Source organism: Chelonoidis abingdonii, chromosome 4, assembly GCF_003597395.2.
Source record: "Chelonoidis abingdonii isolate Lonesome George chromosome 4, CheloAbing_2.0, whole genome shotgun sequence".
Lineage (NCBI taxonomy): Eukaryota > Metazoa > Chordata > Testudines > Testudinidae > Chelonoidis > Chelonoidis abingdonii.
Window position 1 is genome coordinate 147048777 of NC_133772.1, and position 15101 is coordinate 147063877.

The 15101-nt window shown below is 40.6% G+C and overlaps 1 protein-coding gene across 1 annotated transcript in view; it reads left to right on the forward strand.

The window, feature by feature from the left end:
- Nucleotides 1-15101, forward strand: part of KCNH5 (potassium voltage-gated channel subfamily H member 5) — a 240538-nt gene that overhangs the window by 43898 nt on the left and 181539 nt on the right. The window contains exons 5-6 of the mRNA XM_032789186.1: nt 5993-6108; nt 9296-9688. Coding sequence (XP_032645077.1) covers nt 5993-6108; nt 9296-9688 — 509 coding nt within the window. The remainder of the gene's footprint in view (nt 1-5992; nt 6109-9295; nt 9689-15101) is intronic.

Sequence of the window (15101 nt, forward strand, 5' to 3'; positions counted from 1 at the left end):
TAGTCATCTGTCTTGAATGATTTAGACACACATCCTGCATCTTGCAGGAAGTTAGACTAGATGACCCTTCTAGTCCTCTGGTGATTTTACATTTGACTTCCTGGATGTGCAGAAGTCTCAATCCGAGTTTACAGGAAGGATTGAGGAAAGTTTCAATGGACTCCTGAATTGTGGATAGAAGATTTCTATGGATAATGAGAATATCTTCAGATTATGGAGGATATTTTAAAGACAGGGATGTAAATTCTCATGTTTCAGTGTCTGGGATGGACCGCACTGAGAATGCCACCTCAGGGCAGATTGCGAGAAACAGGGTAGACAGTGGTTTATTCTATATCTAGGTTCACCAAGTCAGTAACAAAGAACTTCTGGTTAATAAGTCGTCCCTTTTAGCCATTTCAGCCCTTGACCCCGATCCAGGTAACCAAATCTAATATAGTGGGAGGTTATTGAGCCAGTTCACCATATGTGAGGTTCTTACTAATTCCAAAGGATCAGACACTTACCCTCGGTCAATATGTATCTCTCATCTTACCCAAATATCACACAATCAGCCAATCTGTAGTAAACTAAGTAAAGATTTATTAATAAAAGGAAAGAAGAGAGTTATAAATGGTCAATCGATCATATACATGCAAATGATTGCAAAGGCCTTATATCAGGTTTGTAACAGCGGTGGAATAGATTGCTGGCCTGTAAAGTCTCTCTGGTAACTTCTAAAAGATTGGAAGGTCCTCAGTTCATAGTTCAAGATGCTCCTTTTTAGTTGTAAGTCCACAGTCCAGAGAATTAGAGCATGATAGAGGCAAAATGGCGTTGCCTCAGAGGTCTTTTTGCCTTGTGCATGGAAATTTACTGTCCCAAACAAAGTCCACAGTCCCTGTGGACTCCCAAGATGGAGTACAGAGTCACATGAGCATATCACATGCCCGTACACATTTTATCACAGGGAGTGGCCATTGGTTCCTCGCTGGATGAGATATTCACAGGAAGAGCTATCTGGATGGGATGAGTTTCTTCGATGGCCCATTTGTGGGAGTGAAGTGTCCTTAATGGGCCTTCAACACTTAAATTTGCATTAGGGCTAGACAGCTATCTGGAGGCTGTCACCCAGGAACAAAACACATGTTGGAGATACAAATATGTAGCCAATATTCATAACTTCAGATACAAAGATGATGCATGGATTTAATCAGGGTAATCACACTTGATAGATTATAACTCTTCCATTGACACCTTACATGATACACTTTGTGTAAGATTTGTTGCAAATGTATCACAGTGGTAATATCAATGATATAAAGACTCTTCTTTAATCATACAGCATCACACAGTGCATGAACCAGAAACTAATTGAAGAAAACAACTTCTCTTAGGGGCAGGTTATCCCCCAAATTGTCCTCTGGCTTTTTTTCATCTTCTTCTGAAGCACTCTGGTATTGGCCATTGTTGGAGACAGGATCAGCTTTGGGTCAGGTCTGGTCTGGTATTTCCTGTGTTCCTAGCACTTGAATGGGATAACTCAACATCAGGCTTTTCAGATGGAGCTGTGTGAGCAGGACACAGACCTTTCTTTTTCCTATAGAACATTCTTTCTTTGTGTTACATCTGCAATCAGTGCAGCTTCTGTACTCCTCCCACAGTGAGAATAACTGCTAGGACAGGAGGTCACTCACACACATGATAAAAATAATCATTCTTTCTAAGTCTCTGCTATATTGAAGCAGGGAAGAGAAGGAGTAAATTGGGTGACATTTGAAGGATCATTGACAGCACTAGCCAGTCATGGAAATAGTTTCTTGCATATTTAAACACACACAGCTTTTAAATATAATTCTGTATTCAGCTAGTCTACAACAGCATCAAGAAATACTGTCCTGTATCCTGTAATGATTATTTAAGATGCAAAAGGAGAACAAGACAGCCTGCATTCATTCTCGTCTTCCCACTCAGACTCCAATACCTTGCAGTTGCTGTGTCTTTATTGGTTGCATATATGAGCTTGGCGTTTATTCAATAACATCATAGCCAGATAGATTAGATTAGATGAAAACAGTATGCTGGACCTCATGTTGATTTTTTTGTAGGGTCATTCTAGGCCATATTATATACCGCTTTCCTTCCTGAGCAAACCCATGGCTCTGATAGAACTTTACAAGGTAGAAGTCAGCGCAGAGTTCAAGAACTTAAATCAGGATTGGATTTTTTCAAAAGATCGGTTTTAGTGCAACAAAAGTTAATGGGCTTTGATGCAGGAAGCACTGGGTGAAATTCTATGGTCTGTGTCATGAAGGAGGTCAAGCTAGTTGATCACAATTGTCTCATCTAGCTTCCAAATCTATGAATCAAAATTTGGTTGATGTCTTTCATCTGTCATTGGATAAACTTGCCAAGATGAATTTATTTTAAAGCTATATTTTTCCTGCCTTTTCTCCTAGAGCTAAAAGTGCACTATTATTGGTTTGTCTTATACAAAAAGAGGTTGAATGAGTATATGTCTTTCCCAGAGAATTGCCCTAGACATCACCTATTTGTAGTGAATGCAGAGCACAGAAGAGATGATTTTCGTATCCATGACTTTGTTAGGAATTTCTCACCAGTTTTCTGATTGTAACAGGGGAGGCATTTTTAAATCCAAATTTCTCTTAAATGGAGACCACCAGTAATTCATCACGTATTGAAGATGCTACGTGAAAGGGACACAAAAAAAGGACTTGCGGGGCATTCCCTATCATCTACAGTACCAAACAAAAAAATCTTCATCTAATCACTAGGCAGATTAATGACCTGAACTTCAGGGAACAAAATAAATCTTGATTCAGTGACCATCTGCCTGTAGAAAGTTCTGTGTAGCTTACTAAGCTGAGATAAATCTGACAAATGACAAAATCCTGGATGGAGTCCAGATATTTGGCAGTAGCAGTTTTGGCTTCACTGATAACCTTCCTGTTTCTCTAATCTCTGGGTTGTAGGAAATGCTTACAGACTAAAGACTTGGGGCTTGTCCACACTGCGACGTTGTTGACAAAACTTCTGTCTTTCATGGGTACTTAACCCCCGCCTCCTTCCCCCGCAAAAGACAAAAGTTTTGTCAACGTAAATGGCAGTGTGAATGCGGCTTTGTCGGCAGGGGTGCTCTCCTGCTGACAAAGCTACTGCTGCTCATGGGGCTGGAAGTATTTTGTGGGTAAAAGTGCCAACAAAATACCGATAGAGAGCGTTCACATGTGCTGACTTTTTTAGTGACAAGGCTGTGTCGACACAGCCTTGTTGCTAAAAGCTGTGTAGTGTAGACAAGCCGTAAGTCTTGACCTCTGTGTACTCCCACTGATACCAGTGGAAGTTCCATACAGGGGTATGGACAATGTGTCCGTATAGCCATATATTCACAATTGTATGCAGGTGGGTGATCCCACCACTGAACAGAGTTGCTCTTTTTCTGTGGCATGTGGCATGACTGGAAAGTACTGAATGGAATCTATGTGGTATATCGTGGCCTCTAGCAATTATGTGAAGCATCGGCATAGAGTTGTCATAATTCCACTAATGTGCCCAGCTGCTCTCTGAAATCACTGGTTAAGAAAGATAAAGCTCTTCTGACATTTTTTATTTACTTCTTCCTTGTCCCTCTTTCCTGCCAATTCCGTAGGGCAATTAAAAACAAAAGAAAATGGAAGATTTTTGCACTAGAAATTATTAGTTCATACTCAGACAGTGAAATCTGTTTTGACATTGTTTAACAGAGCAGAGTACTTGTTCCTAATTGAATATCAACAACTACTGAAAAGAAAGAGAACATGCCATGTTATGTGAATTCACAATTAAGGCTTATAGTTGGATAACTAAACAATAAACGTTCAAGGATGTTATGCATTTTTACACTGCAGTTTTGACTTAGTCAAAGGTGCTTCACTTATATATTGCTATCCCACATGCTTTTGGGCCACTAACTGGGAATGGGGGGCTCTCCTAACATTCCAGATCCCTGAGTGGCTTCAAACAATTGCTTTTTAAAAATACGAATCAGTATAACATATAAATGTTTCCCTCTTCCTTTCCCAAATGTGGAATTCCCCCTACGCTACACCTGCCCAATTCCCGTGTTAGGCAAGATTAAATCTTTCACCTGCAACTGCTTTTCTGTACAGAGAAAGCATTTGACCCTTTAAAGTCTGGTATTTCACCTCTTTCATGGCTAGAAATTGGGTTTCTGTCCTACTACAAGTGGGGAGATTTCTAATTTTACGACAGGATCCAGCACTTCCTTCTAGTCTTGGAAGCTCCTGCGATAAAGGACTTTAAAGGTATGATGTTTTTTATTTATAGAAATGCCTTTAGGTTGTTTCTGTGGCCCTCTTTAAGACCGTTAGAGTTGGACTGATAGTGACTAAGAAAAAGGGAGGGATATGTAGTTTAATAGCAATATTTTTTTAAGACACAACTAAAAAATAGTATTATAGATGGGGGCAAGTAATACTGCCTATTATTAAGGTTGCCAGACACTTCCCATTACAAGACCCTGTTTTCAATTGTTGTACATATGTCATAGAATACTCAGTACTATATTATAGGCAGATTTGGTAGCGCTGTGTTTTATTATGGTTGCCTGACACTTCCCATTATAAAATTTTGTTTTCAGTTGCTTAGAACTTTGCCAACTTGCAACTGTTTGGGATGAAATTTTCCATGCAGAACATCTCCATCAGGTTAGACTTTGTGGGAAAGTTTTAGCTAAATTAGTTCAGCTGTTGTTGCGGATGAGATTAGGGACAAATATGTTGTTTTTCCATGTTAAAAAAAAATCTGTTGTCCTTTTTATTTGAGAAGCCCTAGTGCCCCTGTGATTTGGAGCAGGGACTTGAAACTTGGCAAGGAAGTGACTTTCACATCAAACATATGTGCTTGTATACACAATACAAAAATGCATACATTAAAGCAAGGATTTTTTTAAAGAATAATTAAATCTATTTGGTTGTAGCTCCAGAATGTTTCCTTCCCACCAGCATCCGAGGGAAAGATCTTAATTTTCATTATGGGCGATGCTTGGATGCTATACTACTTAAGCGCTTTGGATTTTCATTGCCTCTCTTTTACCCCTTTTCCTTCTCACCCATTTACACATACTCGACCACTAGAACATCCTGGCGTTTGTTTGGTTGGGAAGGCATATTGCCACAGCTCCCAGGTTGTGTTGCTATCAGTGCTATCAGTGATAGAGCAAAGACTGCTCCACGCTGAATTATGAAAGCAGGTTCACCGGTGGCAGCCTGATGTGTGGCTCCCAAGCCTCCTTTAAGGTAGCTCTTTATCATTAGTTTAACAGCTAAATTTATTTCTTAACTGTGTTGTACGATGTAGCCCTCAGTCTATTTTTAAGTGACTCCTTGAGACGTTTATGAATTTTCATCCAGTAGCATTGATATCAACATGCTTTTAATTTCAATTTTTTTTTGTTTCTGTAGTTTTATTTCTGGTGTTGGATGTTTTTCGGGTGGTGGGAGGCGGGTAAAGGAAGGGTCAACTTTAGGTATGTAGAGCCTGAGCCATAAATCAATGGGAGTCTGTCCATTGGGTTCCCTGGGCTTTGGAGCAGGCCCCTGGCAGAGTTTTCCCGATTACAGCAGCAGTGCTCAAGATGGGCTTGATGCAAAGACTACTGAAATTAATGGGAGTCTTTCTGTTGACTACAGTGGCCTTGGAATTTGGCTCCAACACCGGAATAACTCCACCTCCAGCGTAGTCTGTCTCTCAAAAACACAAAAGAAAGCAAATGCCAAAGTGTGCTAGTTTTACTCATTTTTACTCTTGATTAGCAGAGGTATCTACAGCACAGGTTGTTATTTTTCTGTTTTGCAGGGGATGTAAGTCTGGAGTCTGATGCCATAAGAGAGAAACCATTCAAATCTGAAACTAACATTAGTCCACATGAATGAGATTTGCACTTGCTGAATTGTAACTAAATCCAACTTGCACGTTTTCTTCTTCCTCACAGGTTGGACAAAGTTTGCTCGATTGACACGAGCTTTGACTAACAGCAGAAGTGTTCTGCAACAGCTAACACCAATGAACAAAGCTGAGGTGGTGCACAAACACTCAAGATTAGCTGAAGTAAGTGTGAGACAGACTCCTGACTTGCCTTGTTTAAAAGACAGGAAGTGATGGATAAAAGAATTGGCATCATTACTAACTAACATTTTAATATAAAGAATAATCTTCCCTGCTACTGATTTCAAAATACATCTTTTACTTATGTGAAAGAACATATTAAATACATACAGCCCCCTTTTCTGGATGAGGCATGACTGGTTCCCTTGCAAAAATGCACAGATCTCTATCACTTGCATGACCCTTTGTTTGTTTTTGTGTAACTGTCATTTTAGTGCATTAATCAGGTAATGGTGCACCACAGGGTGCATAGTTATGCCATCTGTGTGCAGTTTTACACTCCCATACAACCAGACTGTGACACCCTTACTCCCAGTGAGTAGTAATTTGCTCCTCAAGTAGTCCCAATGAAATAAATTGGACTGCTTGAGGATTAAGATACTATCTCACAAGAGTCCTTGTTTGGCTGTATGGCGATTTGCATGCACAGAGAGTGCATATGTGTTTTTGTTCATGCATCTGTTGCACCCAGCTCTGAAAGTCTGTCCTGCTGTATTTTTATCACCTTTTGTTCTTTAAAAGCTGTACATTAAATCCACTGTTAGCCTGCAAACATTCCTTTAACAGTGCAAATAATGCAACAGGTGAATGCTTTCAGGTTAACCAAAAAAAAAGATTTGCTGCTGTCTTCTCTGAGCCCACCAGTAAGTGGGAGCTGCCAAAATATATGAGTTACTGAAAGTGACAGTCCCAGTCTCTCTGTGCCAGAAGGCTTTTGTACTGAGTCCAGTGTTAAAGATTGATGGCAGCATAAAATGTATCCTGTTCTCTTCGTAGTTTTTGTGCACATTTATAATAACAGTTCTGCTTTAATGAAATCAAAGTTGAAATCTTCTACTGTTTTCCACTACTCTCACTGTTGGTTTTTTCCATGAACTATCCTCCACAGGCACTGAGACAGCTGAGGTGATGTAATGGGCTGCGCCCATCTCTAGCTTCTCTATCTCAATGACTTCTCTGTGCTTTGTGAACCTGGTTTGGGTCCTCTGGTTCTGGGCAAGAAGTTTGCCTCTCCAGATGAGCTACAGCTTACGCAGGACAGAATATGCTGGCCACATTTCAATATTATTAACAGTGTTTGTCATTTGCAGAAGAAAACAGTTCACAGTACAGTTGAGCAGCACGAAGTGCAATGGTCCTTATAATTCATTGTCCTCCACAGTTAAAGCTTCTGCTGCCCACATGCCATGTCAAGCGAAGCATGATGGTATTTAAAGCACAGAAAGAAACATGGTCTCTACCCTAATGAGGTTACAGTCTAATCTGAAATGAGACACAACAATTCAGAGTAACAAAGAGTGGAGGGGATGAGGATGAGGGTAATGCCCATTGGATCAGTTACATCGTTAGCTGTTGCACAGAACATGTTTTTTTTTCCTTTTAATTTGTAACAGTGGCTGGCCCCATAAGGGCTAGAATAGAGACCTGGGGCCAGCCAGCCATGGTTAGTAAGGAGGCACATGCAAGCAGAGATCAGTTGGCTCCCCTATAAAGAGCAGCCGGATGGTGCAGAGAGTGGGATGCTCAGGGGGACCAGAGGCTGCTGGGAGTGAGCAGACTCCAGCAGAGGAACTGGGAGCTTGGGAGCGAGGCTACAGGCAGGTGAAGTGAGAGAGCAAAGAGTAAATGAAAGGACTTAAGGAGGGATTGGAGAACTTTATTTTGAATATTTTGTTAAATTAACAACACTGTCCACTGTTTTTCCTGAGTGAAAGCCTTGCTAGGTTGCCTCCATTGAGTTTTGCCATTGACTTTCATGCAGCCAGGATTTCACACCTTAATCGTAGCAACACCCAGTTCTTCTCCTGCAAAGAAGAATGAAAAACATTAATTAACTGGAAATTTGAGATTGAAACACTTTTTCATACTTTGATTCATGCTCTTAAATATTGTTCTGTTTACTTCAGACTCACTCCCTCCCTATTCATCAAGAATACATTCCAGATTTGAGCATTTTGACAAGTATGACAGTTCTGTTTGCCATTTAGCAGCCACTGTTAATATGGTACATTAGCTCCAGTAAGGGGTACTGAAAGTGATGTGTTAGTACAATCAGTTCCTGGAGACTGAATGCATTTACTCTATCCTAATACCCATTTGGAATCCAAAATCCTAAATCTGCTGTTGGTTCCAACATATATATATATATAGGTCTTTCTTTCGGCAGCTCAGTAAGTTAGTAAACTGGAGTAATCACTGTTTTGTTCCTACCCACTCAAATTTCTCATGTTGGATTGAGATAAGTGATAATTAGACTAGCCAGAATAAATTGTTTTGGCTCTTTTACAAGGTTGGCAGTTCTAGATTTTTACAGAGGTGAGTGTGCAGAAAATACAAACTTTGGAAACTGTATTTAATTTATAAATATGTCCTGGGTCCAGCACTATTCAGTATTTTCATTAGTGAGTTGGAAATGAGACTGTGTGCAAATGAAAAATAATATTAAGTCATCATCGATGTTGACTTTTTAGTGGCAACGTTTTGTGCAGTCTGGAGAGAAAGGTGAGGAAGCATACATTGCAACCCTATCCAGTCATACAATTGCAAGCAGTTAGACCAGATGTTAAGAACATAATATTTTACTTTAGAAGGAAATCAGCCAATGAGGCTACAGTCCAGTAGATCATTGAGCAAGATAATGTTTTGGCAACTTTTTAGATTCAGAGAGAGTTCAGGTATGAATGCTAAGCTTTCCAGTACCTGTAGGTATGAATGGGGTCTCATATTTTCAACTGCAGGCATGAACTGACACAGCTGTATCCAGATGGCCCTCATGCCAGTTTGTTGGCAGAGTACTTTACTTTGAACTTTTGAGCAGTAGTTGTTGGCCTTGTTTTCACTCTGTCCGTCTGCAAATGATCTTTGTTTTTGTAAGATTACTCTTACGCTTTACGCTTTTCCTGTTTGTTGAGTGATAGCCACCTCCACCCATTCCTACATGATTTATGCACTGATGAGCTCATGAGATTAACAAATTAAATAATTTAGAAACTACTGGTTGCCTTGGAACCTTCAGGGTATAACAAAAACATTCTTTCCTTCATTCTGTGTATTACACAATTTCAGAATGTGCCCATTATAACAAATGTTAACTGAAAGCCATAACTTCTGTGTTTCTTTCCTTTTATAGGTTCTCCAGCTTGGGTCTGATATTCTTCCTCAGTATAAACAAGAAGCTCCAAAGACTCCACCGCACATTATTTTACACTATTGTGCTTTTAAGACCACCTGGGACTGGGTCATCTTAATCCTAACCTTCTATACAGCAATTATGGTTCCCTACAATGTCTCCTTCAAAACGAAACAGAACAACATAGCCTGGCTGGTGTTGGACAGTGTGGTGGATGTTATTTTTCTGGTTGACATTGTTTTAAACTTTCATACAACCTTTGTTGGCCCTGGGGGAGAGGTTATATCTGATCCCAAACTCATAAGGATGAATTACCTGAAAACTTGGTTTGTGATAGACCTTCTGTCCTGTTTACCTTATGACATCATCAATGCCTTTGAGAATGTGGACGAGGTAAGCAATTGCAATCTGTATGAAATTGACTGCACTGGGTTATTTCTAATTTTAAATTCAGTTAGGGTCACGTTTATACTCACTAGAATTGAAACTCTGCAAACATTGGGGGATAAAATTTGGCTGTTGGGTTTTTCACTAAGCAACATTGTCCTGTATGGGAAGGGAAAGTGTCTTGCTAAGCAGTGTAAGAGAATATTAGTGGTGTGTGTGATTTATAAAGTTACAGGGCAGGATTTTAAAAATTGTTCGCTGTTGACCTATCTCTTCTTCCACTGAAGTCAATAGTAAAGCTCTCAGTAATTTCAGTGAGAGCAAAGACCACCTCTGAATGTTTTTGAAAATCCTGACCATAATTGCTATTTTTAAACTGCTGTTTTTCCTTTCCTCCTTGCAACTTCTTTTTTAATTTCTGTTTGGGAGATCAACGCCACTGTTGTCTGAATTTTAAAAGGCTTAATTAGAGCCATATCTTGAATTTTTGGAGACTACTTGAGAAAAAAGTGCAAATCTTAAAAAGGCCACTGAATTAAAGCTTCTTAACGTTTAGCCCTAATAACATTTAAAAATAATCAAAGTAATGGAGAAACAAGCAATAACTACAACTAATAATGCATGCATGAATCACTGTAGACAAAATTCAATATTAAAATGCAGCCATAATGGTATAAGAACTCATTTTAGTTTCTCTTTGGGGCCTCATATCCTTCGGACGTTAAACAGATGAAAAAGTCCTTGTTCATTTTTTATTATCTGAACTGTTATTTGTTTGAACAATACAAGTGATTTTTTTTAATCCTTAAAGAATTCTTCTCACTGAATTATATAGACTCACTTTAAAAAAAATCCACACCCCTATTTCTTAATGCAGGTTTTTTTGTACAGATTTTGCAAAGCTCTATTTAAATGCCACCCCTGCCTTTCTGCTTAGTATAATCTTTTGACATTGTTCCGTTTTATTTTTAGCAAATGTAAGAGAAGTAATAATCCTTGCAGTTTAAATGCAAGCTCATATGAGAGCTGTCTATCTGGAATCAAGTTATACAGACAATCCATGTCAGAAGCTGATCCTAACAAGGTTGTTAATGTACCTTAGCTTATTAACATAGGAAGAAATACTAGTTCCATGTTAACAAGAGCCTGACTTTACAAAAATATCATCGGTCTTCAGGTGTGTGTATTTGAACGTGGAAAACGAGCAGGGCATGCATAACGGAATGTAAACTATATGCAGTTTTGCAGTTTGCTAACTTCTTTCTCTAATGTGTCATGGAAAGTAACTCACCTCGGATATTTGTAAAAGGGTGTTGAGTATATATGAGTGTGTGTGTGTACATATACAAATTACTGGCTCAGTGTGTATGTACCTACATACACACTGAGCCAGTAATTTCTTGTATACTCAACACCCTTTTACAAATATCCGAGGTGAGTTACTTCCCATGACACATTAGAGAAAGAAGTTAGCAAACTGCAAAACTGCATATAGTTTACATGCCGTAATGCTTATGCTCGCGCGCGCACACACAGACACGTAAAAAAATCCCATCAACAAACACTAACAAAAAAGGGATTGTGAGCTGCGCTAGGCCTAGAGCAATTATGGGCAAGCTGCTAACAACGTAGATATTTGACGGTTTCCACTCCTGGTAAGTAAGTGAGCCATTTGTTGTATTTCTCTTTCATAAAATTTCATCATGTAGCTCTGGAACCTTTCAATGACAGATGGCTATTAGGAATCTAGTTATTAGTGCCTGAAAAACAGACTCTAGGGGGCTTAGAAGTCACCTGTATAATAAGGCACTGAGCTATTCTTCCAGGCTCAATTTTCCTTTTTCTCTGCCTGCGAGTGAAGGCTTTTCTGATGGGAATGGCGGGTGTCTTCATTTATTACCATTTAAATGTAAATCTTTTTTTGCAGTTTTTTGTTTTCTGGAAGGTTGTAGTTGTTTGGGCTTTTTCTTCATTTGTCTTTGAGTTTTCTGAACTGACTGCTTTCCTGTGAGAGAACTTTTGGGCTTGGTACCAGCAATTCTCCCAAATGATATTGATATGATAAGGAAATTGAGATACTCAGGTTGAAGTGCTGTGAGAAATATTCTCACATACTGTAGGTCTGATGAGAAGGTGGCTCAAATTCCTCCTTAAGCTAGGTAAGAGAAGGACAGATGTTTCTACCTTTTTCTTCTGGAAAGTGCCTTGCCTTCAAATTGTTCACTGTGGCACTGAAGAAAAAAGGAGGGAACAGATAAGGAACTTGGCTTCAAGCTGCACGTTGAAGCAGTGCTCAAGGCATACCCATCAGAAGTTGTTGCTGTGGAATCAGCACCTACTGCCCTAGCACTTATCAAAAATTTTCTGCTCCATTTTGAGCACATGCCTTGGCAGTGAAGGATGGCCCAAAGGCAGGGTTAATCCCGGGTGGCTGCACACAGTCCTATACAAGCTCTTCAGCTTGCAGCCTGGCCCAATATTCCCCTCCAGTCCCATAGCAAGGAGGGAGGAAATTCTTGGCTTTCTTTGACTTTTGGAAATTCCGGGCTATGCTCTTACTTTGGACCCTTGCAGATTATAAGTCCAACTCCCTTTTTTCCCCACAGGGCTCATCAGATGCACTGGCCATTTCTGGTGGGGATGAAGGCAGGTGGTGGAGCGGTGGGGAAGGAGGAGAGATCCCATGTTGTAGCTTTCCCTCTCTGTCGGGCCCTACAGTGCACCCTCACTGAGTGTTGAAGGGAAACGCAGGAGGTTTAGAAGTATGGATCTCTGGTGCCAGTAGCCCCCCGCATGCACACGCATCTGAATTTGGTCCAGAGAGAACAAAATGTAGACTACTAGCTCCCCACAGTCCACTTTAAAATACACGATCTCTATTCTATGCCATAAACTAATGATTATCTATTGTCTATCTACCGTGTGTGTGTGTGTGTGTATGTATATTGTGATGGGGCAAGGCCAGATGGCTACAGTAAAGTAGTGAGAAAGAGATATGTTAGTCCCAGGCTAAACAAATCCCTGGCACCATGGTAACCAAATCGCAGTTGCTCCAGGTTAATCAAGACACCTGGGGCCAATTAAGATCCTTCTAGAAGGCAGTGGAGATAGCTAGATTGATTGGGACACCTGAAGCCAATCAGGGGCTGGTTGGAACTAGTTAAAAGCCTCCCAGTTAGTCAGTGAAGCGTGGGTGTCAGGAGCTATAGGAGGGAGTTGTGCTGTTGGAGGAATGAAGCAGTACGAATCCATATCAGGTGCAAGGAAGGAGGCCCTGAGGTAACGGTGAAGGAGATATTGAGTGGGGGCTGCTGTGGGGAAGTGGCCCAGGGAATTGTACATGTCCTATTTCCAAAAAGTCAGCTACCATGGCTGCTAATTTTAGGGTCCCTGGGCTGGAGCCCAGAGTAGAGGGTAGGTCCGGGCTCCCCACTCCTCTCTCTGATTAGTCACTGAGACTGGGAGACAACAGAGACTATGCGAGGGAGGATTGCTTCTCCTCACCTCCCTTAATGGCTCAGTAAACTGTGACCCTTGGCTCTAGAGAGGGAAGGGCTACATGTAGGGTCACAGTGAGCCTCTGAGGCTAAGGAAATCCACCCGGAAATGCAGGACCCACGGAGTCAAGGACAGTACTTCGTCACTATATATATATATATATATATATATATGATAGGAGGTTCCTGGTCTTTCTTATACAGTAATTAATTTATCGCAGTATAAGCGTACAGATCTCAGTATTTCTTTTACTGGCCACCGTGTGAATAATTAACTATTTTATAATTCAATTACTGTAGATAGGAAAGAAATAGGAAGCCTGTGCCAAGAAACCTGAAACGAGGGAATGTATGAAAAGAGGATGCTGGGGTAGCATGTTCAGAAGCAGGGAATGTTGGCCAAACTGAGCATTTTACCACTGATTTCACTGGGAACAGAGTTAGGCCATTGCTGAACGCTTTTTGAGAATTCAGCCGTAGGCGTATATGACTGCAAATCAACTTAATTTTATTGCTCAGTGGAAGTAGAGTCACAGCTGCAAAATGTGGAGGAAGAGGATTATGACACTAAGATCTAGGAGAGGATTAGGATGATTTGATGCAGATGAAGAGGTGTAGCTTTACACAGTAAGAGTTATAGAGGCATCTTATAACGAGCTTAAGAGGATTTGGATGATGTGACAGGTAGGGAGAAAGGTAGGATAATGAGAGAGAGAGAGAGGGAGAACCACACAGGGAAAGCAATCTAAATTGACATGGTAGATGGAGAATTATGTGTTTAAGTGGTATTAGGGATATAGGAAAACATGGTAAAATATATTGGAGAAAAGAGAAATACTTGAAGAGAGAAATTGAATAATTCTTTTGCAGATTACCTGCCATAGCTAGGAAAATGGGTAAGATAACGCAGGCCTAGAAATCAGAAAAATGCCAGGTGTCATCATTAACTGGAAAATATTAGATGCACTATTAGCTCAAGCCAGTTTAACAAGAAAAGGCTAAATTGTTCAGACTTGGAAGTATAAGCATCTTAACCCAGCTCTGAAAATCTGGATTCACAGCTCTGAAAATCAGGCCACCTAGTTAACTGCTAAAGTAAAAATGAAGGTGTCTAAAAGTTTGAAGATTTGGGACTGTGTGTTTTTTTTTTTTGTTTTTTTTTTAAACTTGAATCCAAAGTTTTTGCTTATGCAAAACTCCTGTTGACTTCAGTGGTATTTATAAATGTGTAAGGTGTGCAACAATAGCAGCAACAATACTGTGCTTATGCAGTGGCGGGCTATAGCACTGAATGCCCGTGACCACACTGTGGGGCTTTATTCCAGGTGTCTAAGTGCTCCACAGGGTTATTACTGATTTGGTGCAGGCAGGTTTATTGTGGGTGACCATGCAACTGCTCACAGTCTGTGACTGAGCAGTGTCCCCTCCTGACCTCAGATCTGATTTTTTTTCTTTTTTTTCTTTTTTCTTTTTTAAGCTCTAGATGTCTTGGAGACTTTGTCTCCAGGGTGGGTGTGTGGTAAACTCTTTCCCAAATCTGGACTTTAGCGTACAAAATCTGGGTGCTTACTGTGAACCTTCCCAGGCTTATACCCAGCTTGGATCTTATTTCGCTGCCACCAGCCGAAGTTTTCCAGGGTTTCAGCCCCCTCGGGTTCCCCAAACCTTTCCTTGGGGGACCCCTCCAAGACCCAGAGCCCCTGGGTCTCCTCTATCTCATCCCCCAGCTTCCCCCCCTTTCCTGGGTTAGCCGGTGCGATGCTGTCCTATTCCCTTTGAATACAACCAGAGAGGCAATCTAGCTTCCCCGAGGCTATGCATTCAAACCTAGTCAGCTCACACAAGAGATTCACCCCTCCCTTTGTCCCGTAGCCTTTTCCCGCCCTGGGACAATAGGAAAGTAAGACACAGAGCTTGGGCTT